Below are 15043 nucleotides of genomic sequence, written 5' to 3'. Positions count from 1 at the left end.
GGCCTCTAGTGAAGTACTGTTCAAATAATCCTGGGAGTCAAAATTTGAGGGGGCGGTGTGAGGTGGGGTGGGATTGGAATGTGCCTTGGGCATTCAGTTGGTATTTAATGGGTGAATGAAGACTGTCCTGCTATAAACATCCAGGCTCCTGGGCGGCCCATCATCTCCCTTTTGTGTGTGCTTTCCAAGTCTTAATTGCCAGCTGACTCCTTCCATTCTGTCCATCCCAGCACCTTCCATCAGTGTTGAGAAGAGTCTGGGGAATAGGTCCACAGGCCTCTGAGGCATCACATCAGAAAAGCATCAAAAAGCATGAAAGTAACAGGTAAAGACAGCCAGGAAAAAAAAGGTAAAAATGTCGGGAAGGGTTTTCCGACAGGCTGCAACAGATCAAAAACTTAGGAAAATGTCTGGCCTATAATAAAGGAACCAACACAATTAGAGCCAAATGGAAGGGATAGCAGGGACAGGTGTGAGAGCCCACATACCCCTGTGACTCCACAGCACCCCACTGACCAACTGGGGTCAGATCACTAGCCATGAGTGGCTGAACTGAGTCTCCAGCCCCTCCCTCTACCCCTCTAGAAGGAGTTTCCACCTCTTGCCACTTGGCTGGTTCCATGGCAACCAGTCCATACAGTCTGAGTTGCCTCCTCCGCCTAAACAGGTAAGAGTTTCTTGTGAGAAACAGAAAATGTTTCTCTCACTTAGAATCTTTGTGACAGAAACAGTGAACCAAGAACATATAATAAAAGATGTTGGTATCACTTAGGAAATTCCCAGGGTTTTAGGAACTTTGGCCAGAAGTCAGAAATGAAAATGGAATAAGTATTTCTTATTTTATCACAGCAGCACGCAGGTCTTCGTGCTCTAAAGACCTTTGGCCGCTCTTGAGAATAAGAGAACTTTTCTCTCCTCCCTTGTGCCTTAACTTCCTCTCTTCCCATGAGTTTACTTCTGGCAAAAGCTGTATGTCATGGGAAGCCACCGGTGGCCTTTGCCAGGATGGGCTAGTCTTCAGATCTAATCCAGGGCTCTTTGGACTGTGTCTTTAAAGTAAATAAAGAAATTTAAATTGAATAATTAAAAACTTTAAATAAATTTATAAAACTTAAATAAATTTAAGCTTTAAAGTAGAATTTGAGACACCACGAAGCATTCTGAGAAGACTCAGTTTTGTCCTGTAATTAATGTAGAAAAGCATAGTCATATGCCAGCAGAGATCTGTTACTTGGCTTGCTCCTGGTGTGAAACCAGGAGATAGTGTTCATGTTCTGCTTGGTTTAGGAGCTAAGTAAATAAGAAGGCTCACAATGACACCCCGAGACAGAACCCTGCCCAGGCCTCCTGATCACATCCACACAGTGACATTTCTCCTATCCCCTCCATGAAAAGCAAAGGAACAACCTTTTCTCAATGCAGAATTGTTTTGTCAAAGTAAAATGGTAATGAATCAACTGCCCCCTTGTTGTGATGCACTAATGAAATGATTCTTTTCTTTCCGGGGTTAAAATAAAAATTGAGTAAGTCAGTTTTGAAATAGTAGGCAAATGCACCCCTTCTCAGATCACAGGTCCACACACTGGACTCAGATTCTTGAGAGGAAGGTGATAATTAAAGGAGTCTCCCCAGCAGTTGTCAGCAGAGGTGGAATTCTGGGGCAAGTAGCACCTAGGAAAGGCAAGTAGGGGAAGACTTGGAAACCAGAACTGAAAAGGGAAGTCAAGGGAGGGGCATTTTGGCAGATTCCAGAGTAAGGGAACAATGAGGAAGAAATCCGGGGTGGGAGTGAGTGGTGGGAGGAGAGAGGAGAAATGGGTGTGCGTGTGGAGAGAGGAAGGGAGGAGTGAGGAAATAATGTGAGTTGGACAAAAAGTAGCTGAAAACAATCAAAGTGAACAGCAGTATTTACCAAGCCAGAAAGGATGGTGACCCGGGTAAGTTTAGGCAGGTTGCTTATTTTGGTTGGTCTAGCAGGAAGCAGGATAGGTGCCGTTCGCCAATGCAGTATGCCAACTTGTAGCCAAGGGAATGGTGCCATTGAAAGGTTGTAGAAAAGTACATTTTTCAGGCTAGATCTGCACGGGGGGGGGAGGGGCATAAAGAAGGCAGTGACAGTGGTAATCCTGCTAGGGCTGTGTTGAGTTGGCTGGGATTATAAAAGCAAGTTCCTCCAAAAACCAGCAAAGGGCAGATGAGCAGTCAGCAACATCCTAGAGCCTGTGGGAGTCATTTCAGCAATGCCCACTGTTCTGGGCCATCTGTTTGGGCAGGGCCAGTAGTTAGTGGCCAATGGATGAATTTAAAACCAAAGCCCCTTGTCACTGAAGCTACACAGTTGATTCTGGGGCTGCCACCATTTGCAAGTTGGTAAGCCTGAAGAATTTGGGTTTGTTGATGATTTTTATGGATAGAACTGACTTAAGGTATTTGGTCGCTTGGCTTTAGTTCTGACTTCTTGCTCAGACTGATAACTCTAGAAAGAACACATAGGAGGGATTTCTGCACATTCCTGTTCTGGCCTCGTATTCCAGCCTGCTGCGGAATCATTTCATCTGAGCGTCATGGGGCCATGGGGTAGGGGGTTGTTCCTCCTGTCTTTAGCAGTGCAGCTGCAGCTGGCTTGTCTAAGGGTTAACCAGGTGTATTCTAATTGCTACCAGGAAAGGCAGTTTTGCTGAAGCCTGGCATAGCCCTCCAGGTTGCCAGGGGAAAGGATGATTTACAATTCTTGTTTTCCATTCTCTTTCCCAAAGATGAGCTCTTAACATTTCGATCAGTAGAGCTGTTAATGTCATGTACATTCCTGATATGTTTTAGCTCTTAGCACTTGTTTCTTTAAAATTCCTAGGTGGCTCTTCTTTAAAACATGCTTTGACCAAATTAAAACACAAAGGGCTGACAACTGATTGATGAGTTAGTTGTCCTTGTTGCTGTTTTCTTCATTGAGCACTCTAAAGTCTTTGACATTTTTCTCCACAGAGCTGTGGAATGTCAGTTGGATTATTTAATAGTAGAGGAAGGTGTTCTAATTTCCATTCTGTTGCTGTGATCAAATGCTCTGACCATAAACAACTTTGGAGAGGAAAGGATTTATGTGGCTTACATTTCCAGGTCACAGTCCATCTAGGGAAGTTAGGGCATGACCTCATAAGCAGGAGCCTGAAACAGACACCATGGAGGAAGACTTGCTGGCTGGCTGGCTGGCTGGCTGGCTGGCTGGCTGGCTGGCTTATAGACTAAAGCTTAGCTAGCTAGCTTAGCTTTAGCTTAGCTAGCCTTTTGCTACAGCCCAGGACCACCACCTAGGGTGCTTCCCACAGTGAGTTTGACCCTCCTACAACTATTAAGACAATCAAGACAGTCCCTTGAAGACATGCCCACAGACCATCCTGATAAAGACAGTTGCTTCATTTAGACCTCTTCCAGGTGATTCTAGGCTGTGCCACATTCACAATAAATGGTAACTAGGACAGGTTGGAAGAGAAAACTGTTAGATTTAGTAGAGGCCCTTAGAGTATCCTAGAACCAGTACTTACTCTCTTAAGAGTAAAATTTTCTATGATTTCCCTTCTATTTTTTATTTTTATTTTTTTGTAGATCATCTCTCTCTTTTTATGAAATAATTAATTCTGTTTTTCATTTTACATACTTGATAGTTTTAGTCAGTCAGATTTTTTTTTAAATCTGTGATTCTGTTTGTGTGTGTGTGTGTGTTTAGTTCATGAATGACTCAATTGACTGCATGTAAGCAGCTACTGAACTTGGCAGTTGGTTGCCATCGGCCTGACTGTGGACAGGAAGTATTTAGTATAGATATGACTAACTATTTTCCAAGCTTTAAATAAAGTGGGGGATTTTGGATATAATTGGTCTTTGTCACTCATTTTAACATTCATGTTGAAGTTCAAAGCCAACCACTTTGCTATTTTACATTTTTCCAGGCCCATGTTTCATTTAACTGTGTATTATATAGAAACTTTTCTCATGCTTTTGGTGTTTCATTGTTGGTTTTTTCTCTTAATAAATTATGAAGATAGTGTAATAGTCCTGAGAATCTCCTGGGTCTGTATTTTTTTCTTTAACCCATTTTCAGTTACCACCCTCGTGGGGTACTTACCTGACCTATCTACAGAGCTAACAGATGAAAGTGAGCCTGGCCAGCCACACAGACCATGGACTTGTCCTTTTGAATGTAAGGCCCTCATGCTATCCCAACCCCTAAAGCTCCTTCCACTTAGTCTAATGAGTTTAAGACATCTTTAAATCAAATCTCTCCTTCACTCAGGTAGAACCATGATGTTTTGATAAATACCAAAATATTCTTAGTGATTTTGTTGCCTTTAGCTAAGATTCTAAAAGAAACTTGTCCCCTCCCCCCTTGCCCTCTCTTTAAATTTTGTAACTTTTCGTCCTTTAAAAAAGAAAGTCTTTCTGGTACCTCTTTTAAGCATCATCTTTTTCCTGTGTTAGGATGATTTAAGAAGTATTAACTAAAAAAAAGACACTGCAACTAATAATTGAGTATCTCTCTATGTAATTCAGAACTCATGTATGAGTTATTTTAAAGAATATGCAAATGAGAAAAAAGTATTAACTCTGGTTAGTGGAAATTATAAATTAGATGCAACATTGGTGAGAATATCCATACAAAAGGAAGCCCTTCCCTTTCTGCATCCCCAACTCAGCATGTCCTGGTCACTTGAGTTCCCATTTGTCTGTCAAATACAAAGCCATGCTGAGCAAAGAGGATTTAAAATACAAAATGCATGCAAATGTTGTTAGTTGGCTTAAGGTCAGTATTGGTTCTTTGAGCCATCTTCAGGGACACAGCTAGACTTCATTTTCTAAGTTTAGAAATAAATCATAAACATAAAATATAAGGTTAGGGTATTTGTCTCTGTTTTGAGTTACTGTTGCTGTGATGAAACACTATGACCAAAGCAAGGGGAGGAAAGGGTTTATTTAGCTTATGCTTCCACATCAGCAAAGGAAATCAGAACAGGAACTCAAATAGGACAGGACAGGAGTTGATACAGAGGTCATGGAGGAGTACTGTTGGCTGGCTTGCTCCTCATAGCTTGGTCAGCCTGCTTTTTCATGGAACCTAAGACCACCAGCTTAGAGGTTTTCCTGCCCACAGTAGGCTAAGCCTCCCCATCTGTTATTAAGAAAATGCCCACAGTTTTGTCTGCTTACAGCCTGATCTTCTGGGGCCATTTTATCAGTTGGGGTTCCCACCCCTTGCATGACTCTAGCTTGTGTCAAATTGGCATAAAACTAGTCAACACAGTATTGCAACAGGACAAGACATGACTATGATTCTAAAATGTGTTCTCCTGGGTACCTTCCTTGTTTGTACCTCTTTTCTCATGCTGAAGCAGGAGAAAGCAGTTTCTGCTTTATTCTAGATTAAAGCTTGGTTTTTAAATTTTTAAATCTTATGTATGAATTTTCATCAGGTAAAAACAGTTCCTTGGTGGAAAATACTGTAATTTTGTATGTGTGTGTCTGTGTGTGTGTGTGTGTGTGTGTGTGTGTGTGTTTCTAGCTTTTTAGAAATCAAGACTCTTAGAAAGCAGCACATAGGAATTTTGCAGCTCTTCGTTTAAAAACAAATTAGATTTACTTATTTTATATGGATGAGTATTTTGCCTGAATTTTTATATGCGTACTGCCTGTGTGTGTGATATCCTATGATGTCAGAAGAAGACATAGGATCCCTGGAACATGAGTTATGGATGGTCATGAGCCACTATGTAGATGCTGGAAACCAAACCTGGGTCCATGCACTAAGCCACTGAGCCATTTTTCCAGACTCCCATGTTTAGTTGGTTGGATTTTGTTTTTGTTTTAAATGTGTATGAATGTCTTGCCTGCGTGTGTGTGTGTGTGTTTGTATGATTTCCTGGAACTTGAGTTAGTGATGGCTTTGAACCTCCGTATAAGTGTTGGGAACTGAACCTGGACCTCTACAGGAGAAGCAAGAGCTCTTAATTGCTGGTCCATCTCTCTAAACCTTTGTAGCTTTTTAAAATAATGAATAATGCAAACAGAAAATGCTTGATACCCCATGAAGTGTGAAGATTAGCCCACTTCTGGATGGTCCACAATATAAAATATTTTACAAAAACAAAACTTGCCCAGGAAGTCCTCAGTCTGCTGGTCTGTGTGTGAGCCAGTGGTCAGCACCCAGCTCAGGGCAGACAGGCCACAGGAGGGCATTAAGCAGAGTGGCTCTGTCCAAGCTGCCTGAAGCCTGTGGCTACCTTACTTCTCACTAGATGGGGAGGTGGCAAAAACTGAAGATTCGTCTTTCAGATTTAACAATTACTTGGAAATACATCCTGTAGTAGCATTGCAAAAGGAAGTAGCTTAGCCAAACTCCATGTCTGCAATACCTGCAATTTTTCTCTTTTCCTTACTTCCTTCTTTTCCTTACTTCCTCTTTTCCTTCCTTCCTTCCTCCCTTCTTTCCTGCCAAAAAATATATCTGTTAAAATTTTGCAGAATTCTTCTTCTATAGAATTTATGTGTTCCAAACCATGACAATGCAATCACACCAACGCTTCCTACTAGCTAAGTGTAATTTCAAATAAAAAGTTTTTTAGGAGTAACAAATGGTGTTACTTGGTAGAGATGGTGTGACTGAAAGAAACAGTGCATGCCTCAAGGTAAAAAATGCTTTGACCCAAGTAAAGGAAGCTTTGAACTCAGTTTGATACCTGCAACAGTTAGAACTCAAGTTTTTCCAAGTTTACACACAGAAGATGAAAGAAAATGTACTTTACTGGACTTTGACAAAAAGGCCTCTGCCTTCTAACCGTACACATGACCAGTTCTGTCCAGAACATGAATGTATATGTTCTGCCCAGTCGTGAGTGATACAGGCAAGCCACTGGTTAAATGATCTGAATTTCCCTTTGAAAGGAAATCTTGCCAAAGTTCTGAACTTTCCTAAGCATAGAAATAGCTGGTCCTAAGACCTTTGCTGGTGAGCTAACCCTAGCTACAGAGAGCCAAGCTTCTCCTCCTCAGCTATGCCTAATGATAGATAGATAGATAGATAGATAGATAGATAGATAGATAGATAGATAGATAACGGACAAATGACAGATATAGATAGATAGCTGAAAGATAGATATATACATAAAAATATATATGAATATAAAATATATAAATATCTACCTATGCAAATATATTAAAATAATATTAATATAGTCATCAAAATGCAATGAGCCCTATATCAGCAAGAGGAAGTGAACCTGAGCACCTGTCTATCATAAACCTTGGAAAGGAGAAATTGTTAGAGCTCTACACTTGGAAAATAGAATCTTTAATCCAAATATTGTGTAGCTTTCTTTTTTGCCTATATCTAATATTGCTCCATTTTCTAGTAGTGTAAATTTAATGGTAATGGTGTGTGTGTGTGTGTGTGTGTGTGTGTGTGTGTGTGTTGCTAAGGCAAGCACTCTGCTATGAAGCTACACTCCACCCCCAAATCAGATATAATAGAAGAAGATTCTTTGCTTTGTATATGCTAAACACATGCTCTCAGGGATTAAACTCCCTTTTGATATGAGCTAAATTCTCCAAACACTGGTTTAAATAGCTTATAAATTCTGCCAGGACAGTGTGAGGTATGGTTTATTCTGCAGCCATGCACAGATAAATAAGGGCAGTGTGTGGGATTCATTTTGTTTATTTGCAGTAGAAAGTGCCTTGCGCTGGAATGTGGGTGGGGTTCTGGCATTTGTGTATTTGTGTGTTTCAGGGAAATAAAGGTACAGAGAAACACTTGCCATTGCCTATATAAAGACTAACTCTCTACAGCTGACAGGTTAAAAATACTGCATGAGACCACATCTCATGTGCCAGCATCTGTTTCCTTCATTCCAAGATCAACAAAAGGCAGAAGATGGATGTGGAAAGCAGAGTCAAGAAAGTCCTTCCTGCTTGGCAAATCATTAACTCCCCTAAGCATCTTTTTCCCAAGCGGGGAACTAAGTGACATAAATTGAAAAATTAAAAGGACAATCCTCCTTAAATTCAAGGAAAAGCCCGGCACGGTGGTGCACACCTATAATCCCAGCGCTCCAGGAGGTAGAGGCAGGCAGATGGATGCAAGTTCAAGGCCAGCCTACTCCACAAAGTAAGTCCAGAACAGCCACGGCTACACAGAGAAACCCCGTCTCAAAAAGACAAGAAAAAAATTCAAAGGAAAACTAGTCAACGAGGATAGATCTAATATTTGTTTTTAGAGACTGATTTTGAAATCATACATTCAAAAGAACTGATATATTTTATAAGTATGATGTTTCTAGAATGTACATTGCCTCATACCTTAGAGATGAATTCAGTGCTATTCTTCTTAGCTAGCGCTACAGTCTAATTGTGATTTTTCTTCTAAAGGTTCGAACACTCAGTACTTCGTTGGTCGTCAGTGTAGCATATTGAGAAATGGTCAAATCTTGATTAGGTGGGGCCTACAGGAGGTAGTTGGGTCAGGGGGCACCACTCTCAGAAAGGTTGACTGCTCATCTCCTTGGAGTGGACTAGGCATGGTGGGGCTGGGTTGATCACCGTAAAGCCATCCCATGAGTGTGGCTTCTTTCAGGGATTCACTTGATACCATGTGAACCCTAGTGCGTTTTACCCCTTACCATGCTCAGTTGCAACCTGAGCCCATCAGCAGGTGCAGGTACCTTTTCTAGTTGGCAGAGCTGTACTCAGCCTTAGACACAAAATGGACAAAGAGACACCTTTTACCTTTTGCAGCTATGAGACTATGATAATAAAATTTTCAGTAAGCTATCATCTTTTCCATAGAAACTCTATTTTAATAGGAGGCTCTGTTATTTATAAAGACTAAATGTAAAATAACAGGCAGATAAGATCAAAAAATATTTCCCAATACCAAAAATATGGCCATAAACCTTGTTAATCATTTGACTTAGTAAAATTATATTCCCAGCCTTTAAAGTGGGAAAAATATACTGCCTTCGCAGATTTTTTGTGAACTTCAATCTTTTAGAAAGTTAATTCGGATACTCTGAAAACACAAGTATTACCATCCAAAAAATTATATCTCAATTTTTAAAATTATGGTAGTTAACACTGTTGTGTATGGAAACTCTTGTTTCTCCCATGTTGGCCATGGTATTAAGAATAATTTTTTTTTTCATGGACATGTAGGACATCTTGAACCACCCCAGAAAAGCCATCCCATGCCCACCGAAGAAACAAGCTGAGTGAATCGCCCTGCCCTCCCAACTCTGCTTCCTCGCCTTCCAGCTACATTTATTTCCCTTTTAGATAGAACTTGCTCTGAATAGAGCAGCTTTTAGAAGAGGGAGTGAAGTTCACTGATAACTGTCCTCCATGCTATGCGGTACCCACAGTGAGAGGGAGGCAGAGATGCATGTGTGTATCCGTGAGCCTTCTACTCTGTTGAACACATCATTAGTGAGGACATATTTTAGTTCAGTTAGAAGCTGGTTTTGTGTTTTTACAGTTACTCTCCTCATCAAAGATGTCATGGCTGCCGTAGGACAGGAATCTAACAAGGATAAGGGGGTAGTTAATACTAGTAGCTTCACCAGAGAAAGACAATAAGATGTGGAAGACCTGTTGCTGACCTTGAAAACTCAGTCTCACGCAGTTACCAGACATACACGTGAGTACATGCACAGGGGGATGCTCTCGGGCAGAGAGGTTCACGAAAAAATAGTCTGTGGTAATCTGTGGCTGCAGTATCTTCAGGCAGAGCTACTGATGTAGATGTGAAGCTTGGAATGGAGAGAGAGAGAGAGTATGTGTGTGTGTGTTTCCCAAAAGGTGGTGCCTGAGCCGCTAGCAGTATTACAGATAATGTTTGTAGGTGATCCCAGACATAGAATTCAGTCATCTTCAGCCACATCATAAGACCAGGTGCTTCCAGTTCATTTTGAATCTTCTGTATCATTCCAGAGAATGCTGTGATTGGGCTGCATGACCTTTGTCTACTCGGTCACAAGACTCCCTTTTGTAATACAGAGCTGCATGTGCCACTCATGGCCTTTGGCAAATAGCAGCATCTGGTAGCAGCTAATAGTGTTGGTGACTTTTTTTCCATTGAACTAATTTTTATGCTAAAAATAGTGAATGATTTTGATGACTTTGATGTCAGTGTCCACTCACATGGAATACATGGCGTTCTTTCTAAGTAAGTTTCTTTCCTAACAAAAGTGTATTAAGTAGCTATAAGAAAATAAAATAGAGACAGTAGGGAGAAAACAAAGCATGACAGTGGTATTAAAAGGACCAGGCTTAAGATGTGGCCAAAAATGGATATAAGATTGAGATGAAAACTTCAGAAAAGATCCTGAGGTTAAAAATGGAAGCATTATGGGGGAAAAGTGAATAAAGAAGTTGACAAGAACCTGGGAATTATGGAGGAGCGTCTAGCTGTATCTCCTTTGCCCGGACTGATGAACAACCTAAGACCGAAGTTTTAGAAGCTCAGGAGTCACCACAACACTTACCCAGGCTCTTGTAAAGTGACTCAGAATGGTGTGAGACCCTGGCCATTCCGTTTAGACATGATAACTCATATACCCACAGGAACTAGGGAGTTACCCAGATGCTGGATGGACAGGTAGGAAATTGGAGAGGACCTGTCTTTCCAACCCTCCCCACACACTGCTATCAGAAGGCCAGGTTTTTTTGTTTGTTGGTTTGTGTTTTGAAGAAGACGACTCCATATATTAGTTATATATATATATATATATTATAAAAACAAAAAAATTAAAATATGGAGACCTGTTTTGTTGGGTATAGGAGCATGCTGGAATTAAATGCTAGGGATGGTTGTTCAAAATATGAGATATATTAAAAATAACTTTTTAAATGGTGACAGTGCAGATTTTATGCTGTGAGTTTTATCTCAAGTGAAAAAAGAAGTACTCTTTGGTCCAACTAAACAGAAGCAGCCATGGGCTAAGTTTTAAATGGAGAAATTTTCTACCCACTGCTTTTGGTAGTGCCCTGGAAAAAAAAAAAAAAAAAAAAGCTTTCCCGAAGGAGAGAATTATCACAGGTTAATAGGACTTGTATGGTGACCCTGGCTTGACCTCTGGGCCTCCAGTCTCCCTCTTCATCTCTGGGGCTGGGGCTGATGAAAGAGGTGGGAAGGCAGCTTATTGCAGGAATGGTGAGTGGGTGGGTGTGATGAAAGCTACAAAAGGTTGGAGCTGAAAAAGTGTTGGAGAAAACACATTTATTTTGTTGATATTTGGCAGTAGGTCATAAAAGTGACCCGTTTTTGTTGTGTTATTTGCCACAGTTTATTTTACCATGATATCCACCATTAGAGAAGTAATCTGTCTCCAAGACAGCAAGTTGATATATTCAGGGGATGTTTTTCTATTCTTAGAAGAAAGGGTTGTAGTAGTCTTTTTTGTTACTTTCCGTAACTGAAAAGAATTTGAGTCTAACATACCAGGTCTGAGTTGTCAGCTTCATAGGACTGTGATTATTTTAACTAAACTATTTGTCTTTCTGGCTTGAGAGGGGCTTTATTATTTTAATTTCTGAATATAATTTTAAGCCAGCTAGTTTCAGTAAGGGGGAAAAATAAAATATACTCTACAAACTAAAGTTAGTTTGTGCTTTCTTAGATTTCTTGGTGTGTGTGTCTGTGTGTCTGCATGTTTGTGTGGGTATACATGTGTGTGAGGTAAATGTGTGTGGGTGTCTGTGTGTACATTTTTGCGTGGAGGCCAAGGTCAACCTCAGGAGCTCTCCACCTTGTGTTTTTAAGGAATAGTCTCTCATTGTCTTGAAGCTCTCTGACTAGGCAAGGCTGGTTGCCCGGGGGGCCCTAGGGATCCTTCTGCCCTATGCAGAAAGATTGTTAAGTTTGAACTATACCAGACTTTTTTTAATGTGGGTTCTGATGATAGAACTTGGGTCCTCATGCTTTTGTATGGCAAGCACTTTAACAACTGAGCCATTTTACCCAGACCCTAGATTTCCACTTTTTTTTTTAAATAAATAATTGTAAAGAATATAAACACAAACACATACATACTCTTTATAAACAGAATTATATTCTCTTTAGAGTGTAGGTATTCAGTAATCCCTACCAGTTTCAAGTACTATCAAGAGATGGTTTGTTTTTATGCTTGTCTTTAGTTATTAAATGACTAGAATATTCTTTTTCCCAAAAGATGGCATTGAAATATGTATTGAGGGGCTGGAGAGAGAGGTTAAGGGCACGGTCTGCTCTTCCAGAGGTCCTGAGTTCAATTCTCAGCAACCACATGGTGGCTCACAACCATCTGTAATGGAATCTGATTCCCTCTTCTGGTGTGCATGAAAACAGACAGAGCACTTGTATACATAAAATTAAAAAAGAAATATGCATTGCTTGTATAAGAGTAGTTGAAAAAAAAAAGAGTAGTTGAAGTAGCTACATAACTGATAGGAAAATGCATCATGTGAAGTCACTTATTTTGGTTATGTTTCATAGAAACAGTATCTATGTCCTATTCCTCCTCCATTCTGCCTCCTCCCCACAAATCCAGAAGATACACACTAGAGATTAACTGACCATTTATTATAGCAAGAAATAAGTAGCAAATTACAACCGATCACAAGGATTTTACTCTAGGTCAAAATGGAAAAAATAAATAAATACACAGATTCCTACTCTAGTAAGAGCTGGGTAGCAGGGTCAAAAAAAGTTTTGTGGGAGAAACTTGGGTGTTAACACCAGGCCAAGGTTGCTTCTTGTGCTTTCTTCATGTCTCTTCTCGAATGTCACCTTTTCAGAAAGGCCTCCCCTGACTACCCTGATGAGGGTGCATAGTCTCTAATTTATACACTTCTTTTTCATATGGCTCCCGTTAGTACTTAGTACTCACATGCTTGTTTCTGTTTGGGGTCTTCCTTAGAAGATGAGCTTCTTTTGAGCAGGTATTCTGCCCAGCACATGATAGACAGTTAAAAAAAAATCTGTGAAATGAAAAATGAGTGAGTGAGTGAATGAAGTCTTTCTGTGACCTCTAAGTTTATTTGCTGGTTAGGATTCCACATTGATATGGTGACATCCAGTTCAGCTTCCTCCTAAGATCTTTATAAACTTATCACCTCTCCATAACCTAATTAACACATTGTATAGAAACGAGATTTGGCACTAAATATAGCCGAAGTAGGTGACTGTCTTAGTTATTTTTCTGTTGCTGTGAAGACACACCAGGACCAAGGCAATTTACAAAGTTTATTCTGTCTGACAGTTCCATGACCATCACAGTGGGGAACATGGCCGCAGGCAGGCAGGCAGGCAAGGTACTGGAGCAGCAGCTAAGAGATCATTTCTGACACACAAGCACAGACGAGAGAGCACACTGGGAGTTGTGTGGGTCTTTGAAATCACAAAGGCCACCCCAATGACACATCTCCAACAAGGTGCAACTCCTAACCCTTTCCAAATAGTTAAACCAGCTGGGAACCACACATTCAAATCTGTGTGTCTATGTGGCCATTCTCATTCAAAGTACCCCAGTGACTAAATGAGAAGTGCTATGAAAGCCAGCCATTATCAGTCTCAATTTTCCCATCACATCACCCTGCAAGTCCTCCTGAGAATACAAATTATACCTAATTTGTGTTCATTTCCTAAGTTTACTAGGCCCGTACATGCCCTCTGGTTTCTAATCGGCTTAGTCACTGATCTATTGCTGTGAAGAGAAACCATGACCAATGCAACTCTTATGGAAGAAAGCATTTAATTGGGGGCTTGCTTACAGAGAATTAGTCCATTAACATCATGACAGAGAGCATGGTGGCATTCACTGCAGCAGTAGCTGCTAGTTACATCCTCATCTGAGGTCAAAGAACCTATGCCTGGCTTGGGCTTTTGAAACCTCAAAGCCTACTCCCAGGGATACATTTCCTCTAACAAAGCCACACCTCCTAATCCTTCTAATTCTTTCAAATAGTGTCATTCCCTGGTGAAAAAGCATGTAAATATATGAGCCTATGGGGTCTATCCATATTCAAACCACCATGCTAATGTATAAGCACCTTGGTAGGCAGGGCGGTTTTTTGTTTGGTTGGTTAGTTGGTTTGGTTTGGGTCTGAGCAAAACCAGCTTTATTCTTGCTCAAGAGGGGTGCACTCAGATGAGGGAACACAGTGAGACAGCACATTTGTTTGCTGGTTGGTTCGTTTCTAACCCTGTTGGTGGCTGTGTCTTCTCTACGTTGGCTATGGTCCAACCTCAGGTGGCTAGTTTGAAAAGAGCTGGTGCACAGGAAATGAAGGAAGAAGGAAAACAGGTCACACTGCTCTAAGGAGAAAAGGGTCACTGCTCTAGGACATGGAATTCCTAGAACAGAGCAGTGGATCTTTGTTTACACAGCGTTTTACTGAGTGGGGAAGACTTGCAGAAAAGTCTTACAAGGTGGGGGACATAAAAAAATGTAATTCCTTGTCCTAAGTACAGGTTTTATGGTATTTGATAGAAAAGTTACATATTTACTATTTCTTACAAATTTCTTTTTTTGTTTGTTTGTTCTCTAAACATTCTTTTTCAAACTCTTTAAGATGTGGCTATCTTTTTCTGTCTTATCTTGGAGTAAGAAACTACAGTAGGGGAATTACCTGTTTAGTAAGAGTTGAATAAGCCTGAGTTAGGACTTTAGTTCAAAGAATGAATTATCCCACCGTTAGCATGTCTTAAGGTGAACCCCTTTCTAGCAGTGATTCCTTGGCCAGGGGATTGATCTGGTCACATTGGAGTGTTAGGTCTTTACCCAGACTAGAGATTCTATTGTCTTAATCAGGAGGCATCTTCTCTTTACAGTCCACCATGCCTGCTTTAATATCCATCCCAGAACTGCTTGGGACTACCAGATCAGAAATCAGAGCTGTGGGGCAGGATTTTAATTCCTGACTATTCAGTAGGAATTTCAGAAGTTGCTCCAAAATCTGGCTACATTTATGTGGTACAGGTTGAAGTCACCATTTCAGAAGACCAGAAACCTTCAAAAGTGGGGTC

General features: G+C 40.6%; 1 protein-coding gene across 5 annotated transcripts in view; it reads left to right on the top strand.

Annotated features, from left to right (window-relative positions):
* Tnfaip8 (TNF alpha induced protein 8) overlaps positions 1-15043 on the top strand; it is a 115202-nt gene that overhangs the window by 84905 nt on the left and 15254 nt on the right. Inside the window, exon 1 of one of the 5 annotated variants that reach the window (XM_060377286.1) lies at positions 7882-8152. The exons of the other annotated variants lie outside the window; for them this stretch is intronic. Within the exon in view, the coding sequence (XP_060233269.1) occupies positions 8122-8152 (31 nt within the window). The 5' untranslated portion in view covers positions 7882-8121. Of the gene's footprint in view, positions 1-7881; positions 8153-15043 lie in introns of those variants that run through there. 5 annotated transcript variants of the gene reach the window in all.

Source organism: Meriones unguiculatus, chromosome 2, assembly GCF_030254825.1.
Source record: "Meriones unguiculatus strain TT.TT164.6M chromosome 2, Bangor_MerUng_6.1, whole genome shotgun sequence".
Taxonomy (NCBI): Eukaryota; Metazoa; Chordata; class Mammalia; order Rodentia; family Muridae; genus Meriones; species Meriones unguiculatus.
The sequence above is the reverse complement of the archived record's forward strand: the minus strand, read 5'-3'. Positions and strand labels throughout refer to the sequence as shown.